General features: G+C 49.1%; 1 protein-coding gene across 1 annotated transcript in view; it reads right to left on the bottom strand.

The window, feature by feature from the left end:
• Positions 1 to 823: 823 nt before the first annotated feature.
• LOC128828455 (adhesion G protein-coupled receptor E3-like) overlaps positions 824 to 20,818 on the bottom strand; it is a 42,750-nt gene continuing 22,755 nt past the window's right edge. Inside the window, 7 exon segments of the mRNA XM_054013153.1 lie at positions 824 to 1,151; positions 1,267 to 1,440; positions 1,693 to 1,760; positions 1,763 to 1,778; positions 2,534 to 2,688; positions 3,162 to 3,351; positions 15,348 to 15,370. Of these exon segments, the coding sequence (XP_053869128.1) occupies positions 969 to 1,151; positions 1,267 to 1,440; positions 1,693 to 1,760; positions 1,763 to 1,778; positions 2,534 to 2,688; positions 3,162 to 3,351; positions 15,348 to 15,370 (809 nt within the window). The 3' untranslated portion in view covers positions 824 to 968.

Raw genomic sequence — 20,818 nt, 5'->3', positions numbered from 1 at the left:
CGTGGTGGATCCAGGTTCTGCCTCCTCACCAGACGTCCTCATCAGATTCAAACTTAACGGGTACATGGATTTCCTCCAAGCTCAGGAGCTGTGCATCCTGCTTTAACTGACCTGTGGATAAAACTGTCCTCCTGCCTCCAACAAAACATCTCTCCTTTTACATGACTAACTCCTCTGACATATTAGCTGATGATGATGGTGAACGTGCTCCATCTGTACCTGCTACTAACACTCCAGGGAATTGTCTGTTCCCTCACATGCACCTCCTGTCAGAAATGTGGACTGGTCCAGCTTCTGGTGGGGTTCTAAGAGGGCTTATCATGCTCAGCAGAGACAGAGTCCTCTCTCTTCCCCGGCTCCCACCTCATACACAGATAAACCAACAAGTAGCAGCTATCAGCTGTTTTCAATAAAGCAGGAATTTTGTCTTCCATGCAAAGGCTTCAGTGTCTGCTGCTGGACTGGAGCAGGGAGGTGTGCCAGACACAAGAATCTGCCCTTTTCCTCCATGTTCTTCATTTCTGGAAAGAAAAGCAGCAACATGATGATGGGGTCTGAAGCACCTCTGAGCGTCATGTACAAATTGGTGGCAAAAACCGAAGCTCCCGGATCCTTACTCAATAAGGGTAAAGGACCTAAAGGATATTCCTCAAAGTGCTGACTGCTCACTGGGCCTGGTCCATCTGGACTGACAAGGTTTCAGTCCCAGGAAACAATCCTGATCCAATACGTCCAGATCATTACATTGCAAGTGCCAGCAACACCCACACAGTCGACAATCAGTGACCACCGGAGTTCTCAGTGGAGACAAGGGGAGGGAATGTGGAGCTGCTAGGAAAGGAGCATTGGGTGCCGGTGCGTAAGACATGTAGGATACCCCTCAATCAGGATGGGATTGACTAACACTCTTAATGACATTCCCAGCTGGCTTATAACAAATCCTGGCTCACTCAGGGGACAAAGCACCATTATAGCAGTAATGAGACCCAGCTAGAGATGACTGTTTCACAGGCTGGTACTGGAACAAAGCAGAGGACCTCTAGCCGTCTTGGTGCTGGTGGTGGGGACAGCAGACATGGATAATCAGATGTCTGAGATTTCGTGCTGGACGTTCGGAATCCCTTGATCCATCTCCTGTACTCCTCTCTCACCTGGAGAGTGAGGGACACAGACACTGGACTATGTAACTAATGCTGAGAAGATCAGACATGGCCACCGCGAGGCCGGTGAAGGTGCTGGGTGGGTGATGACAAGCATGGGTGTTACCTGGCAATTGAGGAGACAGTGCACCAGGAAGATGAAGGCTCCCTGCAGGCTATTGACGATGGTGAATAAATACACCATGACCGTGACTGCTGGGCCAACTTGGAGGAGACCAAGGCTCCATGTGCAGCCCTGAATGAAGAGCTGGGCGATTGCTTTAAAGGTCAGTAACCTGGATAAAGGCAGATGGAGAGATCCCGTTACAATAGCCCTATGGAGAGCAATGGGGTAGGAGGATCTGGGCAGAGTGGGATGGAGCTACCGACCCCTGCTTTCCTGTGTGGGACAGGGTTACTGTCAATACAAACATACTGGGAATTCGTTCCCATGGATCCTAGATATGCTGTTCCCCTCCTGCAATTTCTCACTCCCTCCGCAGGCCAAGGACCTTCCAAACCAAGGCATCTGACCCTCCAGGATTGCTTTGTGGTCTTTGAGAGTGGACACATCTGTGCTGAGGGAGGAGAGTCTGTTTCTCAAGATCCACAGGGTCAGGGCAGGAACGTCACATTTATCTGTGGAAGCAGCGGGAAATATTTCCTGTACAACGTTTCATCTGGGGCCGATGACTCCATCTGAGGCAGAGAATGATCCCAGGGGACCGATCCAAACACTGCAGAACCAGGGACCACTCATCCCCTCTCCTGTAATATCCTCTGGCAGCTCTCAGTCCCTCCCCATGCATGGAGCTGTTGGCACAGCCAGGGCTGAGATGGATCAATGGGATCACAGAGGCCAGATTCTGCTCAGAGTTAAAAATGAAGTGACTCCCGCCTCCATTGGGGTCAGTTTACACCAGTGTAACTGAGAGTAGGATCTGAGTCAGAGTTTCCAGCGCCTATCTTTAGGCTCTTCCCTGCCACTTTCAGGCTGTAACTAATCTCCCCTTCCCAGGACCTGGGGAAGAAACTGCATGGACTTTGTCATCTTCACTCCACCCAATGTAGGGCCTTTCCCCCATCAAACATTGCATGGTGCAGCCCTTCCCTTCCTCATTCCTTGGGTCAGTAACTGGACTAGACCAAACTCTTGCTGTCCTCAAGGTAAGCTCCCACTGGTTTCTGTGGCAGCTGTGCCTGAGTGAAGGCTCTGGCCTGGGGATACAGCACAGGGACTAATCCCAGGACTAGCCAAAGCAGATGAGCCATGTGGGACCTAACAGTCTTTCACTGTGTTTTATGGGCCATGTTCTCCTCCTGGCTGCTCTGAAATCAATGGGGTTGCAGAGGTGAGAGGAGAATGGGGCCCTGTGGTTCTGTGAGGTACCCACCAGGATTATGGCACAGAGTGGACCCAGGAAACTCCAATGAAAGCCTCTCTCCAGGCTGAACTGGCAGCTACAGGCAGGGAGGAAGAAGATGCACATTATCTCAGTGCAGGGACAGGGTGGCAGGGAAGGGAAATGCTGTGTAAGGAGGAGACTGGCTGGGGGTCACACCAGGATTCTTGTTAGCACATCCAGTTATAGCGCTCCATGAGCCAGAGATGGCAGGTTCCTCGGTCTATGGAGGGCCCTGCGACTGCACATTGCTGATGCAGGAAAGGAGCAGAGATTAGTGGTTAGAGCAGGGGAGCAGGGCTCAGGGGATCCTGGTTCTGTTCCCAGCCCTGCCACAGATTCTCTGGGTGATAGTGGGCAAGTCACTTAGTCTCCTTATGCCTCAATTCCTCTCCCGTGACATAGGGATAGAACTGGCTACACTCCTGGGGTGGGGAGACTGAGGCCACTGTGCCCAGTGTAAAGGGGCCTAACAGGGGATGGAAACATCCCCCCTCGGGAACCTCCCCGTGTCCTGCACAGCTCAGAATCCAGGGAGAACAAAGGGGTTCAAAGCTACACACCCCAGCCCTGCTGAGAGTGGAGGAACAGAGCAGGGGAGAATCAGGCCGTACCCAACTGCGGGTGCAGGTCACCGCGGTGAGGAAGAGCAGGTTGGCCAGGAAGAGGCAGAGGCAGAGCTGCAGGTGGAGGGAGGTGCTGATGTTGCGGATGGAGCGGCACAGGAGGAAGGTGAGGATGGCGAGGAGGAGGCACAGCAGGGAGAGGGTCAGTCCCACGTAGGTGACGATGGTCAGTGGGTAACTCTCCTGTAACACAGCAAAGGGAGAATCACCAGTGAGTCCAGCCCAGCCCCCTTGGCCCTGAGATCCTGAGGTTCCTACTCAGACATTACCCCAGCAAAGCCACCAATGGCTCAGGGTCCAGCCCTTTGAGTTGAGTCTGAGAGTGAGACACCTCCACTGCGGTGGGACCCATAAGGAGAGCGAAGCTAGGGAGAAGGTGGTGTGAGTGCTGTTTGTGTGCAGAGCGGTGCACCCGGCTGGAGACCAGGTGTCTTTCCCAGCGAAGAGTTTCCAGTGGATGCAGAGAGCCTCTTCCTTGGTTGTCCTTTGCTGGAAACAGAATAGCACCATCATTATCCTCGCGAAGATCTTGTTTCTGTTATTGTGTGTCTATATTACATGCAGTAACAAACCCAAGGCCACACAGTGCCCCATGGCTCTCCCCACGCAGCACATAACTTTTCTCAGTGAAGACAAGCAGAGGAGTTGGCCTGGGAGGAGCTTTCCCTGGTGCTGGAGGATTCAGGAGCAGTATCAGGACTTGTCTACACTGCAAGTTACTGTGCTGCAAGCGAGGTGGAGAATCTATGGTGCACCAGCTTGCTGCGCAATAACATCCCTTGAGGGCACTGCTATAGCACCCTGAACTGCAGCAATGCTCCCAGGGGATTTTACTGAGCCGCAAGCTGGTGCGCTGGAGAGTCACAACCTGGCTTGCAGAGCAGTAACTTGCCATGGAGACAGGCCCGGCTCTGGCTTTTGGGCTGCCCCAAGCAATAAAATAAAAAAATAAAAAAACGGGGCGGCCAGAAAGGCAAAGCAAAAAAAAAACCAAACAAACCTGTGGCGCGGCTGGAGCCAGGGTGCAGGGGGACTCCCTGCGCTGCAGGGGGGGGGAAGGGGAGGGAGCGGGGGAGAGAGCGAAGGGGGGCGGCTAGGGCTTCAGCGGGGCGCTGCCACGCGGCCCCAACCGCCGCGCCGCCTGCCGGGAGGGCTCTGCGTCGCTCTGGTCGGCTGGGAGGGAAGGACGTGGGCTGCTCTACCGGGCTTGCTGCAGGGTGCTCCCCTCCTCTGCGCCACCCCCTACAGGGCGACTGGAGCGGAACAAAACAACAACAACAACAACAAAAAAGTGGCCGTGCCGCCCTAGGATTGGGCGGAATGCCGCCTCGTACAGTCTGCCGCCCCAAGCACCAGCTTGCCCGGCTGGTGCCTGGAGCCGGCCCTGCATGGAGACAAACTCAGTTAAGTCATATCAGCCCGAATGTGGGAGTTGAGGGAAAATGTTATTTTGGTTCCTGCCCAGGAAGATGCTCATCTCCAGCCTGGGGTTTAGCTGGGCTAAGAATTCCCTCCCCTTTCCATTCTCTGGGCCCACTTCATACCACAGAGCCCCTCTGCTGAGCCATCTCTCCTCTGAGCCCTCACCTCTGTGAGACAACCAGAAATGAAAGTGTCTGCACAGTCCCATGGCCGACAGCCTGAGAACCACTGGCTCAGTCAGCAAGGTCCACACTAGTGCTGGAGCCAGAGACGAGGGTCCTGGCCTGGGGACAGAGCAAGGATAGAACCAGGACTGGGGTTTGGTGCCTGGGAATCGCTCTGTGCTGCAGTTTGGTCCCTGGGCATCTCCATCCCCTGGATGGTACCTTGTGCAGTTGCCATGGTGACTGTATCACAGTGAATGTCCATCGTCTCCTCCTGAGCTCTCAGCCTGATGGCCTCGCTGTCCGCACTGCAGTTCCCTGTGACAAGCCAAGTCTCAGTACCTGGGAGGGGGGAAATGACAGAGCTTCCCACTGTGAAACCACTTCCCCGGGAATCCGCCCATTCTGGCCCAGATCCTTGCCCCTCTCCCACTCTGCCTGGGGTGTGAAGGTCTTTGGGGTTCTTCCCTGTTGGGGAAGGGGATGGTTTGGAGCTCCCCCTCTCTGCCTCCCCTTGGCCCATCTCCCTGTATCCCCTCCCCACATTCTGGCTGTGTCTCCCTGGGGGTTCTGCATCCCTTTTGCACTCACCCAGCTGGTAGAGTGTGGAGTTTGGGGAGGAGGCAGAATGGGGGGAGAAGTGCCTGGCTCAGCATGGCTGCCCCTAGGGGCAGGGTGCAATACTGTATTTAAAACCTCTGGTATTTGCTGATACTCCTCAGGGCACTGGCTGGGCTGGATTATAATTCCTGGGGCAGGGGGCGGTGCTGTTCTGTGTCTATATTGAATGCACTGTATAATCTTCTATCCCACAGCAGCTGAGAGCCACACGGCCCCTTCACCTATAGATCCTGTCCTCCCGTTCTGAGTCTTCGTCCCTGGAGATCGGAGCGCAGTGGCCAGCGTGGTCAGCAGGAGTGTGACAGCCGATGCCACCTCTCCCTCGCTGGCACCGGCCCAGAGGGAGCTGCTGTTCAGGAGGGAGTCGAAAGGGGGAGTTGCTTCCTAGTGATGGGGAAACACACACCTTGTGAGTGAGGAGTCTAGGGGCTCCGGTGCCACATCTCATGTGGGGACAGTGACATCACTTAGGGACATTGGGGGTCAGACTGGCCTTTCCCAGCTCAGGGTGCTTCACGCAAATGTGCACTCCCCACTGGAGTGTGCACGCACACATCCCCAGTGGACGGCATCGATATTTTCTGACGAGTATCTATCTACACATCCTCCTGCTGTGAGACGCTGACATGAGCTAAGGGGGCAGTGGGCTGTGGGGTGCATCCAATGGGCTCTGGGGCACACCCAGGGCAGACCCTCTCATCTGCAATGATAACGCCTCACTCCCGTCTCCGCACATGGATGTCAAAATCTCTACAGTTGAATTCATGAAAGAGTAAACCCCGCAGCAGCTGCTGCTCATCTCTCCCTGCAGAGAGACCCAGCACAATGGGTGACTTCTGCAAGCACCAGAGGGCAACCCAGCACTGAGGCAGATGTCTCCCTATGCCATTTGGCATAGACACATACAGAGGCCTGATCCTGCCAACCCTAAGCATATGCACAAAGCCTTTCAGGATTGTGCCCCAGCTATGAAAGGTACAAACAAAAAGGCACGATTGGTGATTTGGCATCACTGGAAGGGCAGAGTTAAGGTTCTTGGTGCCTGAACTGTGCATTTCTGATCTTTCAGGCAAGTAGTTTTCTTTTAGTTTAGGCGTAGTTCTGAATTTCCTGGGTTTCTGGTGCTTCCTGTTTTTTTTTAAATAATTACAACAGTTTTGTGAGGTTCCTTTTTAAACTCTTAAGTTTCTGATGTTGGGTTTGGCCCATGCTGAAGGACAATGGCTTTGTGGGTAAGGCACAGGACTGGGACTCAGGAGATCTGGGTCCAGCTCCTGGCTCTGCTGTTGACTCTGGGTTCCCCTGGGTAGATCCCATAATCTCTCTGCACCTCAGTTTCCTCTCAATCAAAGCAAGGGTAATCATCCTTCCTCTATTTGGTTTGCAAGCGCTCGAGGAGAAGAAGTGTCTGTGACTCAGTCTTTGGGAGGGCCTAGCACAACGGGGAGCTGATCTTAGCTGGTGCTTCTAGGCACTTCCGTAATACAAACACCAAAGCTTTTAGTCCAGACATTTCCATAGTATTGGTAGAAACACCGAGCAAAACACCCAACAAATGAATGATCAGTTCAAAGGTACCTCCAGAGAGAAGTTCCTGCACCTCTCTATGACTCCCGCAAACTCAGGGCTGCAGTTAAAGATGGGCATTGGAGCAATGGAAAGAGAGGCACAGACATTAGAGCTTTTACATCAGATCACATTGGGGGGAAAATCCCCTTATCTTCCCAACCATGAAGGCTGCCCTCTGACTCCATGCCAGTCCTGTGCTGCCGATAGCTACTATAGTCTAGTAAGTGCCTGCTGCAAAACTCCTCTCCCTTCCTCCCCCTCCCCCCCTGCCTTTCTCTCCCTCCATTGACACTCCCCTATCTCCCTTTCCCTGCTCCAGTTCCTTTGGTCCCTCTAATGACCCTGGGTTTCTGCCTCCCTTCAGCTGCTCAGAGTGTTTCACAAGGTGACCGGAGGAATTTAAGGCATACCCCTACAAACACAGGGGAGCTGCTGGCCTTGAGCCTGTGCATCAGTGCTAGAGAGCACCCTGTCTGGGAGGGCGGGAGAAACTAATTCTTACCCCATCCTCCTACCATGCCTGCAAGTCAGCTTCATAGACCTCTTGATGTGTTTCCATCTACCCCTGCTGGATACAGACACCTCTGCCTGCTGGGGGAGAACTCACCTTCACATGTGGCTTTGTTCTGTACCCAGGTCCCGATTCTGGTGGAGGGGATGCGACCAGTTGGGCACTCACACCAGTGACCCTGCAACGATGTTGATGCATCGGGCTCCCGGCCCGCAGATGGCTGGGGATCTGCTGCATTCATTAAAATCTGGGAAGGGAAATGAGAGACGCCCCATTGAGAAGCTGTTTTGAATCCCTGACCATGGAGTTGCCATCAGCAGTGTTTTGATCCCAGACTTTCAGCACCACAGCGCAGGCCTTGACCATGTAAGTTAAAGGAGTAGTTTCATTAGCTAGAAGCAGCAGTAGGTTGTTATACTGCTGGTGGACAGACATGAGAGGGGGACATCAGCCCATACCCCAGAATGAGCTCTCCATCCCAGGACTTTGCTATCAGGCTGCCTAGAAACTGCCAAGTGGACTCTGGTATCTCTCCTCACCTTGAGGACATGAGTGGTGGGATCACTGTTAAATTTAACAATGATCCCATCCATCCTACCTATGCATAGTTAGAAAATATCCTTGTGATTCCTCCCAAATCCCAAGTGACATTTATAAGTGTCATTCCCAGGAGTGTTGATGCATCTCCCATGTGGTTCACAGAGGGAGTCATTTTGTTGACACTTGTCAATATCTGCAATGAGAAAAGGGATAAAACTGTCAGTGAGACCTTGGTCGGGAGCAGAGCAGAACTGGTCCAAAAATGGGGTTATTCCCACAGAATTTTTCAGCAAATCAAACAAACAAAAAAGTTAACTAAGGGTAGCCAGGCGCAGGGAGGGATGGGAGGTCCTCACCCTGACAGGTGTTCTCATTCGCATCCATGAAATTCCCTTTCATGGGATCAGGCTTTTATCCATCTACACAGGCACAGTGGGAACTTCCAGTGACATTGTGGCACTTTGCGAAGGGTCTGCACACATGAGGGGACTCCAGTCATTTCCAAGCACAAAGACATTCCCCTTTATAATCCAGCTGCACTGACCTGGGACATGGAACCCAGGTGTCCGGGGCCCTGAGAAGTCAGTTCTAAAGGACCCAGAGGGGCTTTCCCCTGAACTGGAGACAGTGAAACCCGCTGGGAAGCCAGGGGAGGTGGAGCCAGTGCCGAGGGTTTTTGCAGAAGGCAGGATGCCTGGGGGGACACGGCTTTGGGATTCAGGATCCTGGGCTCCCGGGCAGGTGTCAGCCTCTTTCTGCTGCTGCAGTTGGAGGGAGGGGGACTGCAGGGTGTGACGGGATGAAATCCATGTTGATGAATGACCCTGGTCAGAGCAGAGATCCCTCCAGTCTATCATGAACCAACCCCTCAGGTCAGGAGTCTCTGTGGGGCTGGAGAACAGGGATGGGGACCTGAGGGACCCTCGCTTTGCCCCATCACCAGGGATGGTGTCTGCTATCATCAGGTGCCAATGGACACAGCATCACATTGGGCCCCTTTCTCCTCTCACTGTGGACACTTCTGCTTTCCATTGACTTTGCTGAGATCATGTTCTCACTCTCCCGAAAGCTCCTGAATCAAAAGGGTTGTGAACTGATGCAAGAAGAGTCACATCTGTGTAACCATTCTGCCCATCTGAGTTGGCAGCAACCAATCACCTCCAGGAGGCACTGGTGAGCAACCTCAATTCCTTCTGAGTGAAGGGAACGCCGTGTTTCCCAGGGGACACTCAGAACCTCGCACACTCTCTAGCAAACACATAGAACTTGGAGGGAGGAACATAGATTGCCGAGGGGAGGAGTTTGGAGGAGGCACCTGGAAGTCAGTCTGTGTGCACATGGCTTGAATTCTAGCTATGGTGCTCACACATCTAAAATAGTTGTCTTGATAAAAAAAGGAGTTTAGTTTTACAAGCATGGAGTCCTCTCCTGTTATTACCCAACATGCAGTACATAAAAACTGGTGGCCATGGTCTGTCTATGTGTTTAACATAAAAAAAAAAAAGCAGCACCTAGAAACGGAGCAAACAGGCAGTAAAACAATTCCTGCTCCAGGGCTGGCCACATCACAAGGAGTAAGTACCACAGGAGCTCACTCCCAACCAACAGGTTGAGCAGTGATCCCAATAGTGAGTAGGAGCAGGGAGGTGATTTCACCTTTGCATATGGCATTGATGAGACCCAAACTGGAATACTGCCTCCAGTTCTAGGGTCCACATTCGGAAAAGGATGTTGAACAATTGGAAAGGGTGCAGAAAAGAGCTACAAAAATGATTCAAGAGCTGAAAAAAATGCTGACAGTGAGAGACTCAAAGAGCTCAACCTGTTTAGCATATCAAAATGAAGATCAAGAGGGGAATTCTCCAGCTCCTGAGTCTTCAAATCCAGACTGGCTGCCTCTCTGGAAGATGCTTTAGTCAAGCATCCCTTACTGGGCTCAATACAGGGTAACTGGATTAAATTCTATGGTCTGTGTTACACAGGAGAGGAGACTTGATGATCTAATGATCCTTTTTGGCCTTAAAATCCGAGACTCTATGAACAATTCCTCTTGGCACAGACACACCAGAGAATCTAGCCCGGGGAATCTAAGGGAGTTTCACTGTCAGGACAACATCTCATTTGGTTGAACATTCGTATTGGAGGGACCAGAGGTAATTGCAAGTTACATCAACTTAAACCGTCCTGGACTCTCCTAATCCACCCCTGAATTCATCCCACTGACTTCATTCCACTCACTGGACAGATTCCCGTCACCTTGGCTTCCCATGGGGGCTCAGAGGCTGTCAGGAAAGGATGAGCACTGAGGATTCTGAGCTTTGCAGATCCCTTATCTCAGAAAAACAACACAGGAAGCCAACCTGATGTACATCTTGTTACATGACATCATATCAGCCAAAAGTTTTGCAGACAAGAAAGAGCTATCTTCCCACCATGCCTTGCTCACACTTTCTGCTGTCCCGCCACACTGCCCAGCCTGGGCACCTCATAATCATTTGCTTCCCCAAGTAACTTATTCCTCATGGGTGACATTTACCACAGTGCAGAGGGCCCAGAACTATTTCAGTCCTGGCCCCAACAGAACATACGTAGTGCCCATATTGAGCAGTTGCTTACTATCAGAATGGACTGAGATTTCAGTGTCTTGGTGTCTTTAATTAACCTGGTAACTATTCTTCCTAAGGTAGTACAAATATAATTCTTAGGTCACTTATATACTCTCCTAAACCCAGGAATACACTTTCTGGAAAGTAACATATCTTAATAAAAACCCAGACCTTCATCCAGATGACAGTGTGGCTACTTATCAGTGAGGTGTTGTCCGTATCTCAGCTATGGTTATAGCTCAAATCTGCAACTGTCACCTTCAAGAAGCAGTCAGTCAATGTGCCAGATCCCCAGCTGGTGTAAACCAGCATCGCTCCATTAGAGTCAATGAGGTCAGATCCCCAGTTGGTTAGATGGGCAAAGCTCCATTGAAGTCAACACACCCATTTACACCAACTCAGGATCTGGCCCTATATGATGAACTTCCACCCACTCGGGCGTAGCGTCATGCCCAGAACTAGATTAACGAGAACGAGGAAGCTCTTCAGAAGTGTTCTATGTCCAACCTGGGGAAGTTCAACTCAGGCTCAGCGCAGAGGCTGTCTGAGCCAAAACACTGAGCTGATGCAGGAGGCCAAGCCCAGACTGCAAGGGCTAGTGAGGCTCCCAGCATAGGCTGAGCTACACGTCCACACACAACACAGACCACGTACTGCAACTAGTTCTTCCCCAGCAGCACTGGTGTTGTGGATATTTGATGCAGTGGCTGGTTGCTCCAACCGGGAGTCAAGTATAAAAGCCTGCAGAGCTGCTCAGTCAGGGCTGGCGGCTGAGAAAGGAGGATACCCAGCGGGGGCTCCAGCCCAGGAGCAGTTGTGACCCTTACCAGGGACAGCTAAGGAGCCGGGGACCGGGACCGGAGGCCGGCAGCTGTTGGAACCTCAGGGAGCGCCGGGTGCTGAAGAACCTGGAGACTCTGATGCCACAGGGACTGCTACGATTAGAGAACTGATAGGAAGTGACCCAGGGAAGGGAAGGGAGTGGTATCTCCCACCACTCTGAGGCAACGTGTTGCGGTAGGATTCCCCGCTGACCCGTGGTGGATCACGCCGTCACTGACAGGGCCCTGCGTTGGAGCCCGGTGAAGGTGGGTGGGTCTGGTCTCCCCTACCGGGGGTCTCTACCCCCCCCCTTGTTTTGGGGTGACAAGATAGTTCACCAACCCCTCTTTTACCTCAAGGAGATAGAGGAACTCTGGCCACTGGGCTGCACAATCCTACGAGGGGAAGAGAGTTTGGAGAGAGACTGGCCATTGGGCCATGCTGCTTTAGGAGTGCACTACATCACTCTGGCCCCAAGGCCACGCTATCCCACCAGGGGAAAAGGCTTTAGAGGGACTCTGGCCATTGGGCCATACGGCCCTGACTACCGGGGAGGTAGTAGAACCGACGTAGATGCAAGGAGGTGGGGTTAACCTCCCCCCCCTTGAATTGGGCGGCAAAAAAGCTGGAGCCGGCCCTGCCACCAGGCCATTTGTTTGATGGTGGTAAGGGGTGGCAACCAAGTGGTTCACCCCATGAGCTTCCCAAAGACTTTTCATGGTCCCTGCCAGGAAATTAGTTCCTAATCCGCAAGGATGTCAGAGAGCCAACCTACCCTGGCAAAAATGACTGTTAATGCCTGGCACACACTTTTAGCCCTGGTGTTGCCATCGGGTGGAAAAATCCATGAAAGTCAGTATGTACTGCTTTCCTCTGGGTGTCTTTTTAGGGAAAGGACCCAGAATATCCACAGCTAGTCGCTGAAATGGGACTTCAGTTATGGGTAGTGGCTGAAGAGGGGCTTTGACTAGGTCTTGGGGTTTTCCCATCTTTGGCACACCTCACAAGACCGGACATAGGTAGAAACATCCTTGCCCATTCCCTCCCAGTGGAATGACCTTCCCATACAGTCTTTGGTCCTGTTCATCCCAGCATGGCCACTAGGATGATCGTGGGCTAAGTTTAAGAGCTTTACCTGGTACTTAGCCTGGAGGCTTTTATCTGCTTCCTGCTTGGTTTGGAACTGTTCCCTTGATGCTGGAGACATCAGTTCCCCACTAGATTGTGGACTTGGGCTTAGTCCCTCTGGAAGCGATGTAGGTGATGGGCTTGTTTTCATTGACTGTGAACCGCTCTCCACTGGTGCACTATGTTGGATTTCAGGCGCCATCTGAAGCCTCTTGTGCAGGTTTAGCTCGGCTGCCTGTGCAGGCTCGCTGGTGCCCTCTGGTGTTGGAGTTGCAAACAGGGTTACAAGCACTGGTTTCAGTGCTGGCAATGGTTCTGGTGCTGGTTGCTCTGCCTGTTCCAGTTCTGGGACTGGTTCTGGTTGGGTCTTTGGGACTGGAGTCACTATTGCTGTTGCAGTCGTTGGCAGGGCATCCGGTTCCACCACCTCAGTCTGGGTCTCTGGTAACACAGACGGGGCCCTTGTAGAAGGCGCAGGAATGGAGCTAGGTGTGAAGGTTTGCTTAGCCTGGCTGCGGTTGACCATTCCCACCCTCTTGGCTAGCTTCACATGGTTGGTCAAGTCTTCTCCCAGCCACATGGGAATGGGATAATCAGCATAGACTGCAAAAGTCCACATTCCTGACCAGTCCTTGAACTGCTCCATTTGCATTAGGAGAGACAGATCTTCCAGAGATTTAACACTTGCTCCTGATTTCCAGGCATCCCAATTTTTTACAGTGTGGTAGGCATGCCAAGAAAATGCCACGTTTGGTTTCCACTTTAGGGTTCTGAACCACCGACAGGCATGCTCGGGTGTTAGCCCCATTCTAATTCTGGCCTTTTTAAAAATAAGCTCGTAGTTGTTCATGTGTTCTTTAGGCATTTCAGCTGCCACCTCTGCTAAGGGTCCACTGAGCTGCGGCCTCAGCTCCACCATGTACCGGTGTGTAGAGATGCTGTAGCCAAGGCAGGCCCTTTGAAAATTTTCTAAGAAGGCCTCTGTATCATCGCCTACCTTGTATGTAGGGAATTTCTTGGAATGGGGAGTGGTACCTGGAGAAGGACTGTTACGGTTATCTGGTAGACTCAGCTTAGCCCTTTCCAGCTCTAAGCACTTAGGCTCTAACTCCGTCTCCAAGCATTTCGCCTCTGCCTCCAAGCACTTCGCCTCCATTTCCATCTCCAAGTGTTTTGCCTCCGTCTCCAAGCGTTTTGCCTCTTTTCTTTCCTCCACTTCCAACTCCAAGTGCTCTAAGTCCATTTGTCTTCCATGGTCCTTCTGTTTTTCTTCAGCCTCCAATCTGGCTAATTCCAGTTTCTTCTGGACCTCACTTTCTGTCATCTTTGCTAACCTTCCTGCTCTTAGCCTAACCTAGCCTGAGAGCTAGAAAAAACAAAAAAACAAAAAACAAAAAAAACAAAACCCAGCTTGTGAATTCCCTTGCTTAACTTAACTACTCTGCCCTTAGGCAAAGAAAAAAACCTCCAGCTGCTCTCAGCTTAAAAAAAAAAAGTGTCCTTTAAAAAAAAAAAAAACCTCCCTGGTTTTCAAGCATCCAAAAGAAAAAATGTGTCCTTCCAAAATCCTGAGGTCTGTACTTCTGGTTCAAAATGAACATGGCATATGGTACAGCTGCCCAGGAGAAATTTTATGCTACCCTTATTTGTATATGATAGAGGTCTGTGGAGATCCCCTCACTTTGCTCCCTGTTGGGGGCTCACCTGCTGAGCGTTTGGGTTGTGCTGCCTTTCTGGGTTCCCACTGGGTCTGAAAATCGGAGATACCTCCTTATTTCTGATGCACTGGGGCTGTTTTAGTGGGGAAGGTTATGAGGGTTCGCACTATGTCACACTGGATTATGATTCATTGCGGAAAGTGCTCTGGGGTAACAGCTCTGCCTGGCTCACCCAATCCAGACTAATGAGAAAGCTGCTTCCTATAGCTCATGGGGTTCAGGGAATCAGCATGAAACAGTGCTTTCTTTGATACAGAAATGAGCTGGGGGAGGCAGTTGTACCATTTCCCTCTGCTGGATGGAATGAGAAAGGCTCGGCCATGTGCCACATGCCCTGTAGTGCTGCTAGATAACAAGGGCTCTCAGGTAGCAGGGCCTTTGCTTTTAGAGCTCTGGGATCTGAGTTCTCTCTCCACCGTCATCATAAAATGACCCATAGGCACTGGGTGCCACGTGGGGAGAGCCATGGGGCACTACGTGGCCTTGGGTTTCTAACTGCATGGGATATAGACCCACAATAACAGAAACAACATTGTCTCAGTGATCTCATGAGGATGATGATGGTGTTATTGTGTTTCCAGGCAAAGACAGCCAAGGAAGAGGCTCTCTGCATCCACTGGAAATTCATCGCTGGGAAAGGCACCTGGTCTCCAGCTGGCTGCACCATTCTGCACACAAAGAGCACTCACACCACCTGCAGCTGTGACCATCCCTCCAGCTTCGTTCTCCTTATGGGTCCCACCGCAGTGGAAGTGTCTCACTCTCAGACTCAGCTCAAAGGGCTGGACCCTGAGCCATTGGTGGCTTTTCTGGTGTAAAGTCTAAGTAGGAAGGAACTTCTGGATCTCAGGGCCGAGGGGTCTGGGGTCACTGGTGGTTCTCCCTTTGCTGTGTTACAGGAGAGTTACCCACTGACCATCGTCACCTATGTGGGACTGACCCTCTCCCTGCTGTGCCTCCTCTTCACCATCCTCACCTTCCTCCTGTGTTGCTCCATCCGCAACATCAGCACTTCCATCCACCTGCAGCTCTGCCTTTGCCTCTTCCTGGCCAACCTGCTCTTCCTCACCGCGGTGACCCTCACCCGCAGTCAGGTATGGCCTGATTCTCCCCTGCTCTGTTCCTCCACTCAGGAGCGGCAGGATTCTATAATTTTTGGTGGTGCCCAGAACGGTCCAAGTCCCTCCTCCCCCCCCCCCCCCGCGCCGCCCAGCTGCCTTGTAAGCCAATATCCAGTAACTCCTCACTTAAAGTCGTCCTGGTTAACATTGTTTTGTTGTAACGTTGCTGATCAATTAGAGCAGTGGCTCTCAAACCTTTTTTCCCCGCGGACCACTCGAAAATTGCTGAGGGTCTCGGCAGACCACTTAATGATCTTTCCAAATGTTGTTTGTACCGTTAGCTAACTATTGTAAAGGGCTTTGGATCAAAGTGCGATATAAAAAAAACCCTGAATAATAATTAACTTTTTTTGTTCTACACATAAAAGCACACAACTCATATTTTAATATCAGTAGTCTGAACCTTTCTAATGCGATGGATGTGCCTTCTCTCCCCCACTGCAGCGGCCCCTGAGCTCGGGCTGGAAAGGAGGGGGCGTTCTCTCCCCTGCCACAGCAGCCACAGAGCTGAAGCTGGGAAGGAAGGGGGTCTCTCCCAGCAGCCGCAGCCGTGGAGCCTCTTTCTCTGGCCGCCGTAGCCCCGCATGTCCCAAATTACCCCCACCCCCTCTTCTCACACCACTGCCCCCTCCAACTTACCCTCTATTCCCCCCACCACCACCACCTCCCCTTACATGTGCATCTTCTCCAGGGTCCAGGCACATAATTAGTGGAGCCATGCCTGCGCGACTCCACTAATTAGGTGGCGTGAAAGTGAAATGAATTATATTAAAGAAATAGAATGAATTAAAGAATGCTGTATGTACCTTTAAGTAGAAATGAGAAATGCTGCAAGCCAGGGGGGCAGGAAAGCAGACATTAACTGCTTAACTTGCCACTTAAGGGCAATTGGTGAAGCATTAGTCTTAGATTGATAAGAGTTAACAAGGAAGCAGGATATGCATATTGTGCTCCATGCATATTTTACAATTTTGCTCTCTCTGTCCCTTTGTTTAGTTCGCACCCTTTTATCTGTATAAATAAGACTGTTTGAATCTTGCATGGAGGTTCACATTATCTGAATGTATTAGCAGAGCGCTGTGCTAATAAAACAGAGTGGTCTGACAAACTATGAGTCCTGAGTCTAACTTTGACAATTTGGAGGTTCCACCGAGATGGCAACCGTCTTCACTGGGGCTGTGTGATTCCTGACCGTTTTTGTAGGTCGACCGTGGTAGCCGGCACCTGGGCATTTGGCCCGAGCGGTCCTCCTCCTGAACGGAAGGGTGCACGACCACAGTGAGGTCTACGCCATCGAACCTGTTGGTTCCCACTCTGTTCTGGTAGGGATCCTGGGATCTGGCATCAGGAATCTGGTCAGGTAATTATTTCTGTGTTTTGTCCGGACTGAGGACTGTCCTGTCTCTGTGTCTATCCGTCCTCCTGTGGAGTGTTTGAGTCTGGGTGCCATCTCCGTCCGGGGATCGGCCGACCAAGGGGTTCCTGTCCCCGCGGTCTGAGTGAGTGAAATCTGCACAATCGCAGCTGCACCACACCTTGGGTAAAACCCTTGGTGTGAAAGTAAGGGCGATTGAGTCAGTAGCCTGTGGGCTCCTTTTCTGTGTTGCACCGGGCATCGCTCTGACAAACCCAAATTTCCTTCTTGTGTGATTGGTGTGTGTAAAGTCCTCCTGTATTGGTAACCAGACGTCTAAGTCGGGACAGTTCCCTAAAGGAACGCCGGCTCAGTTTTAGGAAGCGTCCGGACTCCTGTAAATTTCTGGAAAAATGGTCTAGGCTAACTCAGGGAGATCCCAAAACTCAGTGGCCACTGTTAAAACCTTGGAACAAGGACCGAGTGGACATCTTAAAAAAAACAAACTCGGACAGCCTAAAACTAAATTGGCTAAAGGAGAGGTTAATTGTTTCATGCAGTGGTGGGAAGAGGCAAATCGTAGGTGGACAAAATCAAAACTTGCCTCTCTCAAATATTCAAATAATAAATTAAAAGCTTTATTAAAAGCCTCCTCTCCCACCACCAGACTGAGCGCTCCCCTTCACCCTGTTCTCTGACAAAAAAAACAAAACAAAAAAAACCAACAACCCCGGATCGATTCCAACTCCCTTCATACTCCCCTCTCATTGTAAAAAGGATAAAATGCCCCTTGTTCTGTTCCCCTTCGTTGTCTGCCTCAGAAACTGATTCTTTAGTGTTCTATTACCAATTCAGCAAGGAGGGTGGGCTCCTCAACTAGCCCCCACCCTTCCTGGGCCCTTTCCTTAAGCATTTCTTTCAAAATTGTGAAATGACCACAATATCACTCACAAAAATGGTTCATTGGAAAAAGCAGGATCGGGCCCAGACAAGCAGGCAAGCAACAGATAAAGAAACTAAAAAAAAAAAACCAGGTTGGAAACCCTAAGGGCACAGTGTCAGGAGTAAGTGCAAACATGAACCCCTGGAACAATACTTACAATGGTGAAATCTGAGTTGATAACGGTGTCATTTTGGGAAATAAACAAGTGATTTAAGGAAAGAGAGTGAAAAGTTAACTCTGCAGAGGCTGGAGAGAATTAAACAGTTAAACTTTGTGAAAATGTTAAAAAGAATCTTGTTAAAAGAATTCTTGGTTTCTTTGCAGCCATTCTAAAGGAAAAATGGGCCCTTTTCCAGAGGAATGTCTGTAAATAATCCAGGTAAAGAGACTATCTAATTAAAATCATTTGACTATGGACAATTGAGTCAAATTTACTAAAAGAACATAGGGGGGGAGGGGTTCTATTGGAACTTAACTGCCCCAAATGTATAAAGGTGATGTAATCTATGTACAGCTATGTAAAAACAAAGCAGTGTAAGAGGGATGTGAAGGGAGAGAAAATGTGTATGTATCTGTGTCTGTGGGAATAGGTGAGGTTTGTAAAACTCCTGTTTTGTAGGTTTAAGATAAATTGGTTTTGTTTTGTTTATAATGCCACTAAAAAATCCATTTGACTCTTTAATTCAAAGTTGCAAAACTGACAGACCTTTTTGCCAGACACAGGTAATCAGAGTTGGTTGGCTTTGAGATTTGGTATTTAACCCTTAAGGGGTAACTTGATTCTTTACAAAATTTAAATGTTTTCAAATAAAGACCAAGTCATGACTGCAGCAGGACAGTCAAAATCAGAAAAATAGGGAGAGATTCTGGATTCTGTTTGTTTGTTTGTTTTTTGTAACAAAATAGCAAATGAAAGCTGTAGGAAAAGAGTAAAGACAGTGGCCCTCTGAAGCAACAGCCGGGGTGAGGTGCACAAAACAAAAAGAAGCAATGTTAGAAACACTGAGCCTTAAAATGGCTCTGTGTAATCAGACTGTCTCTTTGATAAGGGTACATAAAACTCTGTAAGAACAAAAGAAACAGTTACACCCTATGTAAAAATGAATATGGCGAATGTTTTAAAAGTTAAAGTATAGAAGGAATGTGCAGACGTGTGCAGTGTATATTATAGAGGGGGTAAAAAAAATGCAAACGAAACATGCTACTTATTTAAAATCCTACTAGGGCTCCAAAGGAGCCACAATAGACTGTGTTTTCTTTTTCAGATCTGTGTGTGTTTTGGAAGCAAAAGTTAAAAGTCATCAAAACTCTGGTAAAAGTTAATTGTGTTCCTTTTAAGACAAAGTCTCTGAGCTCTGCTAATGGTTTTAAATCCAAAAGCCAAGCCTGTGTGGATGCAAATTATCTAACTGATAAAGAAAGTGAGAGAACTGCCAGCACAAAGAAGTTGCAGATAAAGAACATACCTGGTCAGCAAACAAATTGTCTAAATAAAAGGCACGGTATAACAAGATACCTTTAATTGAAATAAATTTAATGTTAATAAGTACCCCTGTAACAACGTATAGTGTGTATGATTTTTGAAAAAAAAAAAAATCCTTTATGGTAATAATGCTTTTCAGCTGTTACCTCTGAACAAACTTAAAGCTTAATCCAGCAGGAAAGACATTGTAACCTTGGTCTGCTGTAAAGGGAAAACTGAGGTACACCACTTCATGGATTTAATGACTGAACAGTGGGATAATTTCCCCATAACTCTTAAAAGATAGAAGCCATTAAAACCTGGCCTGCCTATAGAACAAAAACACAGGAAAATATGGAGGTAATTCCTCTTGTTTTGCCTGCAATCAGCAAGGGTATTTGTAAAAGAAAGGAATATTTTAAGCAATAATGAATGCCACCCCAAAAGGGGTAGAAAAATGTTATTTTTGTCTTTCAGAAAAAGCTAATATCAGCTACAGGACAACCTAATAAGAAACAAATAAAAGTGGGTATGCTTATCCATGCCTGTTGCTCCAAAGCCCTGTAGTAAAGACATCTCACTAGAATCCTGTATGTGGGATAAAATGAATAATAAGACCAAAGTACTGTATAATGGGCTATGTGTATGTGTTAATTCTTGGGGGGGGGGGGGGGGGGGAAGTGTTTTAAAAGAATGGAAGTGTTAGCAACCTTCCAATAGACAAATGTAAGTGTAATGCAAGTACTGTGTTTACAAAAGGTAAAAAGGTAACTTAGTTCCTAAAACAAACAAAAAGAGCAATGTGGAAAACTGAACCAATCATATTATACATGCTCAGAATTGCCACTGCAGAAAGACATAACAGCTTACCATTGGTATAATATATTTTCTGAATGGTCTCCCACAACTACTGGCATACTAATGTTACTAACCCTAATTGTTTTTGATTTTAAATTGTATGTGGGTTAATTGGAATGTTTGAAATGTGCTGTTGGATAAAACAAATGTATGCGAAGCTAGAGCCACAGGCCCAAATCACCTCCCAGTATTTTCTATTACGTGGACTAAATAAGAAGTGACACTGGCGATTAATAATCTTAGTGTCAAAAGGGGGTTATGTAGGAGCAGGATTTTATAATGTCCCATAAGAATTAATGTATGATTTGATTTCATCCCTGTCAGCCACCCTTTTTGAATAGCAGAAAGGAATGACAGACCAGAACAATCCTTATGACTGATTGTGGTCACCCTGTTGTTTTAGAATAAGTTATAATGTCTACTATGGTTTCCTATATGTATTACAGAGTAGGCCTCTAGTTAAATATACATTTCTTTGTTTTAAGGTTTAGTAAGTAAGAAACAGGATTCTCTATTGTGTCTATGTTAAGTAGATTAGAGGAACATTGAAGGCCTGGGTCTCAATGTAAATTGTCTTGGTTATTGATTGTAAAACTTAGCAAGGTTTAATTTGCAATGCCTTTTTGCTCAATATAAATTACTACTGTTTGTATTCTCAATCTGTGTGAATAAGGAATGTATGCATCAGGAAAAGATAAGGTGTGAAGGTCATTGTTATAGCCAGAGTCAAGGAAGAAAAAGTAAAGAGACTTAAAGGACATCAAAGAATCATCAGGTACTGCTTACTGTCCAGATGGCTGTTAAACTGTCT

The sequence above is a fragment of the Malaclemys terrapin genome, chromosome 23 (assembly GCF_027887155.1).
Source record: "Malaclemys terrapin pileata isolate rMalTer1 chromosome 23, rMalTer1.hap1, whole genome shotgun sequence".
Classification (NCBI taxonomy): Eukaryota; Metazoa; Chordata; order Testudines; family Emydidae; genus Malaclemys; species Malaclemys terrapin.
The sequence above is the reverse complement of the archived record's forward strand: the minus strand, read 5'-3'. Positions and strand labels throughout refer to the sequence as shown.